The sequence below is a fragment of the Microcaecilia unicolor genome, chromosome 7 (assembly GCF_901765095.1).
Source record: "Microcaecilia unicolor chromosome 7, aMicUni1.1, whole genome shotgun sequence".
In the NCBI taxonomy this organism is placed as follows: Eukaryota; Metazoa; Chordata; class Amphibia; order Gymnophiona; family Siphonopidae; genus Microcaecilia; species Microcaecilia unicolor.
Genome location: NC_044037.1, coordinates 228596403 through 228610974, shown reverse-complemented (window position 1 = coordinate 228610974; position 14572 = coordinate 228596403). Strand labels below are relative to the sequence as shown.

The 14572-nt window shown below is 42.1% G+C and overlaps 1 protein-coding gene across 1 annotated transcript in view; it reads left to right on the top strand.

Moving 5' to 3' along the window:
* GORASP2 (golgi reassembly stacking protein 2) overlaps window positions 1-14572 on the top strand; it is a 60390-nt gene that overhangs the window by 14959 nt on the left and 30859 nt on the right. The window contains exons 2-8 of the mRNA XM_030208921.1: window positions 1122-1202; window positions 1648-1851; window positions 2233-2319; window positions 7450-7580; window positions 7663-7795; window positions 12488-12611; window positions 14026-14118. Coding sequence (XP_030064781.1) covers window positions 1122-1202; window positions 1648-1851; window positions 2233-2319; window positions 7450-7580; window positions 7663-7795; window positions 12488-12611; window positions 14026-14118 — 853 coding nt within the window. The remainder of the gene's footprint in view (window positions 1-1121; window positions 1203-1647; window positions 1852-2232; window positions 2320-7449; window positions 7581-7662; window positions 7796-12487; window positions 12612-14025; window positions 14119-14572) is intronic.

The following is a 14572-nucleotide window of genomic DNA, read 5'->3' as shown; positions in this document are numbered from 1 at the left end:
TACCGGCCTGTAGTTTCCAACCTCCGCTTTACTGTGGAGAGGGACCACATATGCTGTGCTCCAGTCCTCTGGGACCAGTCCTGACTCTAGAGAAGCAATGAAAAGGTCAGCCAGTGGAGCTGTTAGAACTTCCCTAAGTTCCTTCAGTACTAGGGTTACCATTTGTCTGGATTTACCCGGGGGAAGGGGGGGCCCTTGGAATTTGTTTGACCACGTGAGGTGTTTCAAGGTATGATATTGTGGCATGATAACAGAACTGCCTATATGTAATAGGCATGATAACAAATTGTCAGCTGCCCAGGTTGTGATGCCGGCATTCAGTCAAAAGGTAACCTTCACTGAGTGACGATATGGCTCTGGCTGCCATGTTGGGTAGACTGGATTAGCCAGGTCTTTATCTGCTGTCATTTACTGTTACTGTGTTAGGTTTACAATTTGACCTAGTTCTGATTATAAGTATTGCCATACTGGGTCAGAAGAAGATGGGCTCCTTTAGTTCACGATGAGCGCCTGGTGCCAAAGTTTGGCTGCTCATTTTTACCAGTATAATACCAGAGAGATATTGGGCTTCTGCCACCATGAGTGATTCTCTATTGTTATGCATTACAGCTAGGACTTGAATAGGCTTATTTGTTTGCTGAGGACAATAGTGGAGCTGATAGTAACAATTCATACAAATGATTGTGTAATACACAGCTCATTTCTGAGATATTTATGTTCACTGGCAACATCCTGAAAACCCTGTTTAGCCATTTTGTGTGTTGTAGAATTTCCACTATTTCTTTAATTTTATGAAAGCTTTAGAAAGTATTAGGAAAAAAACCTATCAGTCAAGACTATGGAGCTTTACTCTAATGTTAATTGCAGCGTATTTAGTAGAAAGCTTTTCCTTGGCAGAAGAGGAGGTCTTTCTAGAAGGAATCTCTGAGAACTTGTTTGAACACTTGTAAGCTTTCATTTTTAAAGAACTGACAGTCTGAATTTTATTAATTTTTAAACCTAGTTTACCAGTATAAATGTTTAATAAAATGAGTTTTAAGCATAATGGGGAGGGGGTGGTGTTTTCAGTTCCAGGTGATAGTTCATTCCAAGACTGTTTATGGTACTTTTTGTCTCTATAGGTACAAGATAACTCGCCAGGACACAGAGCTGGGTTGGAACCTTTCTTCGATTTTATTGTGTCTATTAATGGTTCAAGACTGGTAAGTAATTTTTGCAGTCAAGAGTGATTTTGATAGACTTTGCTGCTGCTGTATTTCCCTTATTTCTAAAAAAAAAAAAAAGTGTGATTTAGATATCTGAATTGTTTTGGCTTTGTTCTTTTAAGCAATATAAAGCTTCTCATCTTAGCATTGGTAGGCCTCAACATAGTCTTCATCTTTTTGGATTGCCAAGTGTTATATTGCTCATGGGTCACCGTGTGTCTTCTCTGTGTTCGGTAAGCTTTTTTTTGGGGGTGGGGGGGAACCCCAAGAAATTAGTTTAACCTGTATGAAGGAACTTAAAACTCTTCCTGCAACCTTATTAGGAGACTAGAAGCCACATCAGAACTAGTTTTACTTTGCCTATTATGGCAAAATACATCTGTTTTTGAAGCCTTTACATTTAAGGAGAGTTGCTGATAATAATTTCTTTCTAAATTTACAGAATAAAGACAATGACACATTGAAGGACCTACTAAAAGCCAATGTTGAGAAGCCAATAAAAATGGTGGTATACAGCAGCAAAACACTGGAACTGCGAGAGACCTCGGTCACACCCAGTAACTTATGGGGTGGACAGGGTTTGCTGGGTGTCAGTATTCGGTTCTGCAGTTTTGATGGTGCCAATGAAAATGTCTGGCATGTATTGGTAGGTAGGCTACATACATCTACCAGTTCAATGAGGAATACTCATTCCTGTCATTTGCAGGGCTGTCATTTATTACTTTCTTGGGGTCCAAGGGTAACATCACCTTAGACAAGAGGGAGTGAAATGAAAAGTTGGAGTGCTTTTATTCAGTATGCTTTGAAGATTTTTGCATTTATCAGTTAAATGCAATCTAACGACTTAAGACATATGGTATACTGCTGCTGTTGATCTTAAAAATCTACTTGTTTTATCATTGTGAATTTTGTGTCCAGATCTAGTTAAATGTTTAGTATATGCATTGCAAAATTCAAAAACATAAGCTTGTATTCTTTAATTTTTGATAAGTCTTTCTCTGTTTCCTTTTGCTTAAAATAAAATTAGGAGGTGGAACCAAACTCTCCAGCTGCTCTGGCAGGTCTTAGACCTCACAGTGATTACATCATAGGAGCAGACACTGTGATGAATGAGGTAAAACAAAATAAAAATTGACTTACTTTGGCAGTGACATGAGTTCCCTTTTAGATTTCAATTTCATTTCTTTAACTGTTTCAGTTGGAATGAGGCCATAGGACTGGATTAAAGGCGGATAGTGCGTTCCAGATAATGTCTTGCTCAAGAATACTGATGCCTAACTTTTAACATCAGGATACCATGTTAAGTGTAGATCTTGATGCCCCCCCCCCCCCCCCCCAATGAAACCATAAGGCCATAGTGTTGTCTTTGGCACTCTGATTCCTGCCATATCCAGTGCCAAATACAAGGGTTCTCTCAAAAGGTAATTTTTAGCTGGCACTCTATTTAAGAGATATTGGACACATTAAAACTAGGTGAAGAATTACTAGCTGCAGTATTCTGTTCAGATTCTTTTTGAAAATCGTTCTCACAAAAGAAAAAAAAGTTTCTTGCAATTTGAGTTTGTTTTTTTTTGTGTGGGTGTTTTTATTTTAGAGTAAGGTTTTCTTTTTTTTATATATAGGGACAACTTCAGAAGAGATTACACAAATTGTGATGAGTGTCAATCATGCTAAAAACAGTAAAATTCATGTGGCCTACACAAATATGGGTTTCTGATTGTGGCCTACAGTTGAAAACCTTGTATGCACGTGCATGTTAGTAATAACCATTTCTAATAGGGTGTCATATAGAAAGCTGTGCTACAGTGACATCCTAGAGATTTGGAATGCATAGTTAAATTAGCTTTGCATTGCTCTAGTAATACAAACATTTGTAAAATAATAATAGTAATAGTAGTGTGTGGGTCATTTAATGTTCAGGTAGCATCCTGGTGCTTTCTCTGTGTACTGGGCTGCTGGAATACTATAGTTTACAGCTACTGTTACGTAGCTTCTCACTATTCTAGAACCTGTGGGGAAAGTTGTCCATCAACCAGTAGGAAGAGATGAAGAACTGAAAATTGAGCTGAGACGTGTCTCTCTCAGTATCCAGTTCATCTCCTCAGTATTTTGTATCTCCAGCAGGTGACTAGATATACTTTTCAGCCTCTAGTTCTGAGTGCTTTGCTCCTGTTCAGTTGGTCATCTGATCCCCATTTGAGCTGCGTGTGTAGCTTGAGTCTGCGGAGTCATATCTGGAGGTCTTCAGATCCCTGTCTTTGGTGCCCTGCGAATTTACTTCTTCCCTCCCTTCCCCTTGCCCCTGTTTCCAGTGGAGCTCTTCTTTCCCAGCACAACCATTAAAAAAAAAAAAAAAAGAAAGAGGTGGGACAGAGTATCAATCCTGAGCCTTTCTCATCTGTGGTAAAACTTGTAGAGACCGAGCTTGGGAGGAACAGCCGGCAGTGGGAAGTTCGACTAAAGTTTGACTCAGAACTGCAGGTTCTACTTGATGCAGGGAGGGATCCTGACTTGCCACTTAGGACATGTTGTGCTGTGTCTGTGACAGGGTGAATGATACTCCGTCGGAGGCAGTTAAGTAGTGTTCCTGCTGTGGGATCCACTGCCTAGTATCAGGGCATTGGTGTGCATTGAAACCAGGACTCTCATGGGGTGCACTAGAAATGATTGGTGGCAGCACACTTTCGGATTTGGTGCTGCATCCACATATGCTGGAATTTTCAAGCTTTCCATCAGGGCCAGTGTTTAGTTTCATGCAGGAGAGCGTGGGAACGGGCACCTTTTGTTGGGGCCGACTGGCAGTGAGGAGCAGCATGTGTCTGATCACATGCAGATCACAGCTGCTATTTTACAGCCTTGGAGCCCAACAGAGCATTCAGCTGCATCGGGATCTTTGTTTTCTCCAAAGTTTATATTGCTGTTAAGCCTGACCTATTTACTGAAGCAGGGACAGGGTTGCTGCAAGGTGCTTGTTTCTCGCCCCGCTTACCCTCCAGCTCCTAAGAGATCTTGCTTAGACCTCCAGGAGCGGGCAGATCTCTGCTTCTTCTCCTTATTTGATGTGGCCTTGGTCTATTCAGAGGGGCCATTATTGAAGGAGCCATTTACAAGGGGGAGAGCTCCCTCCTGAGAAGGGGGATGATCAGTACTCTTATTTCTGAGGCACTGGCAGTGCTTTCCATTGAGAAGCCTTCTGCGTCAGTGTCAGCAGTTCATCTTTGTCACTCATGGGGGGGGGGGGGGCTTAGAGGTGCTTCTAAGGCTTTCTGAATGCATGCATTCAGGACCTGATTACATCAGAATGGGTCTCACCAGACACAGGACTGAGAGTGGGAAGATGGGAAGAGCCATGACTCGCCTCTACCTGTTAGTTCTGGAGGAGAAAAATACATTGCAGCTTCCCAGGGTGGACTCATGGTTACGGTGGTGACTAAGAAGACTACCTTGCCGGTGGAAGGGGGCATTACCCTAAAGACCTACAGGATAGGAAGCTAAAAGGCTCACTGTAACAAACCGCTTTGAGCCTTTAAGAACACAGTGTGCAGCTTGTTCATGGCAAGACCATGCCTGAAGTGGCACCAGCAGTGGGTAGCACAAGGTGGGCACTATAACACCTAGCTGGAAGTGGGGTCAGCCTTCTTGGCAGATGCTATTTGTGACGTGTTATGACTGACATTGGCAACTCTGGTTTTGCCATTGGGCAGCAGATGCAGTGTCAATCATATCTAGCTAAACCACCCTTTCAGGCAAGTGGCTGATTAGAGATCTCGGTAACTTGGTGAAAGAACTAGGGGAAACTTTAAACCTCAGCAGTTGCTGCAGGATAAGCCAAAAGGCTCTGGTCATTCATCTTCAGGGGGCTCTCGAGTTCGAGACAGCAGATTGTACCCACCTGGTCGTCAGCAATATGGTCGGAAGTACCCGATTCAGGCACATCAGTCTTCTTTTATGTGGACAGGAAGTCCTCCTCTCAAGTCAGTGCCCGAGCTTTGCAATGATGTGAGGCTGGTCCACTCCTCCAGTGGAAAGATGTCTTCAGGAGTTTTGGGAGGAGTGGACCAAAATCACGTCAGACCAGTGGGTTCTGGATATTCTTACAAAAGGTTACTCCCACCCAACTGGTCCTCTCTTCTTGCAGCCTCCTTGTTGAAAGGGAACCAAGGTGGTCGAGGTTCAGGCCACCGTATATTTCTTTCTGGCAATCTGGGCCATTGTTCCAGTTCCCCAGGCCAAACGGGGACAATCAGATACTCCAATCTTAGATCTCAAAGGTCTAAACCACTGTCTTCCGCTTTCACCTGGAGACACTAAGAGCAGTTGTTAGCCTCGGTTCAAGCAAGAGAATTTCTTACCACCCTCTGTCTCAAGGAGGTGTACTCGCATATATACATATGGCTGCCACATCGGAGGTTTCAGTGTTTTCTGATGCTGGTCTATAACGTCCAGTTCAGGGCTTTGCCCTTTGGTCTTGCCACGGCTCCAAGAACATTTACCAAGGGTTATTGTGGCGGCCTTCCTTTGGTGACAAGGAAAAGTTCACATGTATCTCAACTGGCTCGTTTGTACATCATCCTATTTGGATAGTGTGGCGGTGACGGAAAAGTTGTCCATCTTCTGCAGTTAGGTTGGGTGATCAATTTTGAGAAGAGCAAACTAACTCCAGTTCAGACACTGGAGTATCTGGGCATTCTATTCGACACAGCATGGGAGAGTATCTAGCTCACGGATTACAGGAAGTCGAAGCTGGTTCAGCAGATTCATCTTCTCAGTCAAAGCAGGCCCAGGTCTGGAATTACGTCCAGGTTCTGGAGTCAATGACAGCATCAGTGGAAGTGATGCAGTGGGCAAGGGCTCATATGTAGCCATTACAGGAATTTCTTCTCTGCTGCTGGTCTGTGGTGTCACAAAGTACGACCTTCATCTTCTTGGATGCTGATTGCCGGACAGAGTAGGCAATGGTGGTTGTCGCCCAGGAATTTGAGTGTTGGAGCTCCCTTTCTGATAACACATTGGGAGGTGGTGACGGTAGAAACCAGCAAGTTAGGTTGGGGAGCTCGTTACAAGTTCCTTCTGGCACAGAGCACCTGGACGGAACAGGATGGTCGATAAATTGGAGCTCAGAGCAGTATGGAATTCCTTACATGACTTTGCTCCCTTTCTGGCAGGAGCCTCAGTCCAAGTTTTCTCCGACAATGCAGTGGCGGTGGGTTACATCAGCAAGCAAGGTGGGACCTACAGTCCAATGATAGTGGAGGCGGCATCCCTCATGGGTTGAATAGAGAAAAATCTGTGCTTTGTCAGCAGCTCACTTCGTGATCTTGAATGTGGAAGTGGACTTTCTCAGCAGGCACTCCTTGGACCAGGGAGAATGGGAACTATCAGCCAGGGTTTTCAGCTGATAGTGGACTGATGGGGTTTTCCACGTCTGGACTTGATAGACAAAGAAATGCCAAAGTGCCCAAGTTCTTGGAAAGAACCAGGCATGATGGGGATCCATGCCCTACTGCAGCCCTAGCAGTAGATGTCTTCCCTCCTTGGCCAGTGGTAGGCCACGTGTTTGAAAAGGATTGCATTGCACTAGGGTTGAATAATTCTCATAGCCCCTGATTGGCTGTGGTACACAGGCTTGATTTGACTGCTGGATTGGGGTCTTCTGCAGGTTCGCAGCCAAACACAGGGTAGCTGTGGCATGCTCAGAAGTCAGTTGTGAGGCTTCGGTCCTCAGGGAAGATCTCACCCACTCTAGGGATTGCTTTTCAACATCCCACGGGTTCAGTAATAGTGGGAAGCTATGTAATGAAAGGAGAAATTAGGTCTTACCTAATAATTTTCTTTCTATTAGACCTTCCCACTATTCCAGAGGCCCGCCTGAGGTTTCTGAGATGTTTAGTCAGTGCAAAGTGATGGGTAAAATGATTGCCACCTTGCATGGTGCTTCCTGCATATCTCTTGTTCTCTACAAATGGTCCAGAGATTAGAGGCCACACATGTTTGCTCATCTGGTTAGTGTGAGATTAGAGGGGAGTTGTGTTTATTCTGAGCTTCTCCTTACCGCACATCTATGTAAATATTGAGGAGCTGGACTGCTGGTTGATGGACACAGCTATGCCACAGGTTCTGTAATAGAAAATGATCAGATAAGACCTAATTTCTCCTTCTATTGAATGATCAAGTTTTGTCTGAAACTGGGATTGGTCTAACTGCTAATGGACTATATTCTTTTTTTTTTTTTTTTTTTTACCAGTCTGAAGATCTTTTCTCCCTCATTGAAACACATGAGGGAAAACCATTAAAACTTTACGTGTACAACACAGACACCGATAATTGTCGTGAGGTGATTATTACACCAAATCATGTTTGGGGTGGAGAAGGCAGGTAAGGGAGTTAAGTATTTCTGATGTTTGTCTGCCTGATTATTTAGTGTGTTTAAGCTGCAATTTTTTTTTCCTCCCCCCAGCTTAGGGTGCGGCATTGGATATGGATACTTGCATCGGATTCCTACACGCCCATTTGAAGAGGGCAAGAACATTTCTATTCCAGGGCAGGTGCCCAATGTACCAGTTAGTCCTCTCAAAGATGGTTTTACAGAGGTAATATAAACATTACATCTTAAACGCGATTTCTGGATGAATGTCTTGTATATATTGACCTTAGATCCTAAACCAAAACCTGAGGAAGAAAATTGAAAAAGAACCATAGTTGGGGGCCCAGCAGTGATGAGTGCTCACTGTAGAAATAATGGAAAATTTCTTTAATAAGAAGGACCTAACGGTATAGTTCAAAACCTGTAGTAATGTTTTTAAAATTACACTTGCAATCTAGAGGTGGATTGTATAGTACTATATTTTGAGAGGCTAAAATAATCATTTATACTAGTTGTACCCAAACCTGGTCCTGGAGGCACCTCAGCTAATCAGGGTTTCAGGATATCCACAATGAATATTCATGAGATATTTGCATACACTGCCTCCACGGCTTGTAAATCTCTCATGAATATTCATTGTGGATATCCTGAAAACCTGAGTGACTGGGGTGCCTCCAGGACCAGGTTTGGGAACAACTGATATATACAGTTTTTAATAGACACACAAGACAGTTCAATGTCCTGGTTGCTTACAATTTAGAATAGACTGGCAAGACATACAGACTAATTGACAAAAAAATAAGAAGCTTGGTATGTGCTAGCCATTAGTAAATGACCCTATAGAGGTACCAGAGAAATTGTGTTAGGTTGGGATGAATCAAGATAGGGGCAACTTGAGTAAACTTGCAAGTAGTGAGGCCACTAAGCTTTATATAGTCTTCTGCCAGTGGGGCAGGTGAAATTCTAGAAAAGAGTGGTTAGATGGAGTTCACTTGAGGATAGGAAACACTCAAAAGCATCTGAACTCTGCCTCTTAACCAGAGATGGATGTGAGACAGCTTTTGCAAAAGCCAGAGGCTAGGCAGAGCTCTTAATCTGCTACGTTTTAAAACTTGGTTCCATTATCCTTTGCTATCTTACAGCACACCTAGGTTTGTAGTTCAGAGGGGTCTTTAAATTAATGCTCTTGGGTATTTAAGTATGTTCTGGATGCCTTTTAATTTATGAAACATCCTACTGCTACTCCTGCTTTTCCCCAGATTTTGACAGAATAGTCAGAACATAGTATAATTTTTACATAGGTGGCAAAAACCTCTCGGAATACTTAATTTCTTAACAAATATCTATGAAACATCTCTGTAGGCGATGTAAGTCTAGAATAAGGAAAATTAAGTATTCTCGGGTTTAAATGTCACACAATTTTCAAAACTTTCCACCTTATGGTGAAACAGTCTTTCTCCAATGAACTGAGCCTGATTGTCCTGAATCTTTGTCACTACCTATTCCAACTGAGTTTGTTTAATCAGAATAGTCAACTCACCCCTTCTTTTATTGCACAGCATTATTTAAGGAAACAGACAAGAATGTGCAAACCTTGTGTAGAGATTCAAGATCCGTCCAGGTTGAGTCCCGCAAAATCTCTTGTGATCTTAATCGCTGAAGCGTGGCAGTACGTAGAGAAATTTCTTCTGAGGTATAACCAGATATTGGGGAGATTGCCTTCGCTGACACCATATACAAAGATCGCTGACCCCCCCCCCCCCCCCCCACTATATGCTGCGGGATCAAACCAGCAGCAGAAATTTCCCCCAACACAACCACAGATAAGGACTGCTGTTCCTCCAGCTCCACTGAACCACTTCCTGCGGAACCAGTGCAAGCTGCTCACCGGGTTGTGAGATGGGAGGGGTCGTTGGTCCTGCCAGGCTGAGTGACGATGTACTCTACGGGCTCTTCCCTGCCCTGGAACAGCAGAAATGTCTGAAATTGGGGAAGATATAGCATAGGCTGCAATTGAAACTTGACGAAGGACTGGGGGGGGAGGGGGGGGGAAGAACACCCTTCAGCTTCCCTTCCTATTCAGCATGCTCACAGTCAAGAGCCAAAAGGTAATGCTGAAATTGCAACAAACAGGAGCACTCCATTTTGGATCACTTTCCTTTTTTAACAATATAAATTGTAATTCATACATGGCACATGTCCATGCTATCAAACTAGCAGTTGATGTATGCTTAGAAATTAAGAACATAAGAGTAGCCATACTGGGTCAGACCAATGGTCATCAAGCCCAGTATCCTGTTTTTTCATACAGTGGCCAAGCCAGGTCACAAGTACCTGGCAGAAACCCAAATTGTGGCAACACTCCATACTACAAATCCCAGAGCAAGCAGTTGCTTCCCAATGTCTGTCTCAATAGCAGACTATGGTCTTTTCCTCCAGGAATTTGTCCAAACCTTTTTTAAACTCAGATATGCTAACCGTTGTTACCACATCCTCCGGCAAAGAGTTCCAGAACTTAACTATTCGTTAAGTAAAAAAAATATTTCCTCTTATTTATTTTAAAAGTATTTCCATGTAACTTCCTCTAGTGTTCCCTAGTCTTTTGGGACGAGTAAAAAATCGGTTTACTTCTACTTGTTCTACATGGTTAACTGTACTTTGTTTCTTTGAATCTGTGGATTCCTTCAGATGTACTGGGAGGATAGACATTTTATGGCAGTAGCATCAAGATTGTCTTGCAGAATGGAGTGTTCTGAGAGTGAGAATAGTGTTCCTCACCAGGAGTTTCTACCAAGCACAATGTGTTACATTTAAATTTATATTTTTAGATTCTTGGTACAGTAATTTAAATCACCCATTGTTATACTGTTGCTAAATTTGCTAGCTGTGTTAACGTTTCATCATCTGTTTGTCCTGGCCTGCTGGATAGTAGTGTAGCCCTACCGGTATTCTCTTTCCCTTCACATATGGAATTTTTATCCATAAGGATTCCATATTGCTATGTTTCCTTCTGAATTTTTATTTTGTTAATTACCTTTTTAACATATAGCACCCCTCTCCAATATGATCCACCATTATCACTGTTATATAATTTGTACCCTGGTGACACATGGCGGGGCATTTTCGATATGATGTTTAAGTCCGACTTTAGACGTTTTGCAAAAAACATCCAAAATCTGAAAAAGAAAGAAGTTCATTTTCCAAAAAGAAAGACGTCTATCTTTTGTTTTTGAAAATACTTTCTCTAACAAGGTTTTGTGCTTTGGACATTTTGTTTTTTGGTCCATTTTCAACAAAAAAAAAAAAAGTCCAAGTGGAAAAACGTAGTAAATTAAGCCATTGGGATGTAGGAGGGGCCAGCATTTTTAGTGGTCTTCCAGACATCCAAGGAGATAAATGGGGTACCCTAGGGGGCACTGCAGTAGAGTGCCAAAACGTGCTCCCAGGTACACATCTCATTGTTGCTCCCCCAAAACCCACGTCTGTACACCACTACAATAGCCCTTATGGGTGAAGGGGGCACCTATATGTGGGTTTCTGGTGAGTTTTGGAGGGCTCACAGTTGCTCCCCACAAATATGACAGGTAGAGGGAGATAGGGACCAGAATATCTATCAAGCACTTAATATTCAGCCATTCTTGACCAGGACAGACTATTTAAAAAGTAATATAGTGCACATATCAGTAGAACAGGATATGCAAAAAAAAAATACAACCATAATCAAAAAAAAATCAAAGGCAGGCCCACCCACTGACACCAACTTGGATCTTAATTTCTAAGATATGAACAAGAAATCAACAAGAAAAATTCCTGTTGTGGAAATTAGCCAAATTGATGAAAAATCCAAGAGGACAATTCTCTAAGTTGGTGCCTCAAGTTGGGTGTCACAATGGCACCTGACACTGAGTGCCAGTTCTATAATAGGACTCGGGTGTGCCTACTTTGTGTTGGAATACAGTATAAACCCAGATTGGTTTACCAAATGTTAGAAGCACTTGTGCCAGATCAATGGCAGAGGTAAGTGTGCGTGCCCAAGTGTGTAATTCAGTTCATTTAACTTATAGTATTCTGTATGTAGTGTATGTAAGTTGGAGACTTGCCCATGTGTATGCCCCCTGCAGCTATATGTGCCTTTATAGATAACACTTAACGCATTTGTGCACACAAGTTCCAATTAACACTGCACTGTGCACAAGGTACATGTAATTGTTAACACCCAGTTATAGAAATGCCCTTCAAGTGTTTAGATTCAAGCAGAAAGGATTAGTCACACAAACCCCAGTCTCGGTGAGGAATGTATTCCAGAAACATGAACCATTTGTAGAAAAGACCTTGACCTGGTCATTTTTATCCACAGGATATTTAGGACCCCCAGCCTTTGTTGGCCTTAATAGCCAGTGAGTGTCTTAAATTTAATCTGTATTTGGATTAGTAGCCACTACAACATAGTCAAATGGAATGTACCCTTTAGACAGGGTTTGAAACGTTCATTCAGGCCTCAAAAAGGACAAAACGCATTTACTGTGTTATTCTGCCATCATCCCTGCTCCCCAAGAATTATTTTATTTTTGTGGCGGGGAGGGTGTGACAAGGGGCATAATATAGTTGAGTTCTTGTCTTACCTCACACCTCACCCTACCCTCTCACAGCCCTCTCTCCTCCTCCTTCCTGCCTCACCCAGATGTAGTCTTTTGTCCTTCCAGATATGGCTTCTTCCTGCTACAGTCCGATTGCTCCCAAAAGTGTGGAGTAAACATAAACACTTTGGCAGGACTGCACTCGCCTGCTGATTTGACTCTTTCACCCCCCCCCCCCCCCCCCCCCCCAATTCCTGCCTTTAGTTGTAGAAGGTAAAGATATAGTTATGGTTTTTTCATTCTTACCAAAGTTGCCTTCTGTTTTTTCTGTTTTTTGAAAGGTTCAGCTATCTTCAGTGAATGCCCCCTCTAGCTTACCATCTGGGACTGCAGGAATTGAAACAGATCTTTCACACCTTTCCATTAGTTCGAGCCCTTCCTCTGTCAGTAATGCTCTCAGCACAGGTGAGTAGAGTGTGCACTTCAGACAGATGCATAATTTGCAGTATATTGACAAAATATGCAGAAAAATGACAACCACAATGTCAAAAGTACATAAGTATTGCCATACTGGGAAAGACCAAAGGTCCATCAAGCTCAGCATCCTGTTTCCAACAGTGGCCAATCCATGTCAGAAATACCTGGCAAGATCCCCAAAAAAGTGCAAAACATTTTATACTGCTTATCCTAGAAATAGTGAATTTTCTCCAAGTCCATTTAATAATGGTCTATGGACTTTTCCTTTAGGAAGCCGTCCAAACCTTTCTTAAACTCCACTAAGCTAACCCCTTTACCATATTCTCTGGCAATGAATTCCAGAGTTTAATTATGGCCCTAGTGTCCTTAGAAACCACTGCAGAGATAACTTGAGGGTGGGAGACTCGCCCAGAGGCAAGAGAAACCCAGGTGGGGTGGAGGGTATGCCATTGTGGAGCATGTGCAAAGGTGCAGGTGGGCATGAGCAGTGCTGGGATAGACCCTTTAGGTGGCTGCAGGCATTTCGTGATGGTCTCTCATATTTTCTCATTGCACGGAAGAGAGAGAGATTTTAGTTACCTGATTATTTAAAATGTATTTTGTCTGCTAAAGTGTTGGCTCTGTGGTCTAGGAAGGTACCTGATGTGGTTCCACAGTTTAAATTTAATCTCAGATAGAGTATTGCTTAGATTTATTGTATTCTCTCTCATATGGCTCATATGTTTGTTTGAAGAGGGAACATCTCTCTTTTTTTTTTTTTTTTTTTTTTTTACAATTTTCTTGTCTCTATCCTTTGAGGGTTTAATTTCCTCTAGCATTTGAGATTTATTGTATATTTAATTTTTTGCTGTTTAATGGCTAAGCTATTTATTTAATCTGTATTTGCAATTTGTAACTTTGAATAAATAAAATACATTCTAGCTAAATTGTTGACTAACAGATTGCAAGTAATGATGCACAAGCTTATTCACGAAGATCAGGCCGTTATGTGGGAGATAATATAAGGCGAGTGTTAAATTTAACCTGGTGTGTGCAGATGGAGGAAATCGTATCTGTTCTGCTGGTGGTAGATGTTGAAAAAGTATTTGGTCACATGCATTGGGCCTATATGTTAATAGGGTGGCAAATAATGGAATTGGTCCAGATTTCTGTAGGTGTCTGAAGGCAATGTATTCTGCTCTAAAAGCTAAGGTTAGACTAAATGAGGGACATTAGGAGGAGTTTGGTTTTGGCCGGGGAATGAGGCAAGGATGCCCTATGTTGCCACTCATATTTGCTCTCATTTTGTAGCCTCTGGCGCAGCACATTAGGAGGCATGGTGACATCAGGGACATTGAGATGGGGCCATTGTCATTAAAAAGGAAATGCTGTACATGTATGTGAATTTGTTCATTTTTTGCAGGTATCCCAACAGTACCATTGTTGCCACCCCCTCCAGTAAACTCCTCCCTCAACACAGTGTCGCCATCAATTAACCCAACAACAACACTGCCAGGTAAGAAATGACCACCAAGCAACAATAAAGGGAATGAGAGTGGAGAACAGAGTGGACTGCTTTATATATATATATATATATATATATATATATATATATATATATATATATGTGTGTGTGTGTACACACATGCGTGATTTTAGTTTGTTCCTTCTCCTTGTTGTGAAAACTTAATCTCCGTACCTCAGAACAAAAGAAGCAAGCAACAGATAATCAAAATGGACTGGGTGCAAAATTGAATAAACAGTCCTTTATTAATAAAACACTTCACATTGAATCTAAACAAGGACTCGACACGAGCCATGTTTTGGCGTAGACGCCTGCATCAGAAGCCACATCAATCTGATATTCATGTACTAAATCTGAAGGAATGAAAAACATCTCAAGATGATAATTTGAGACTGCATTTAATTCTGTAAATAAAATCACAAGAAGCTGTAACAAATGTTACAGA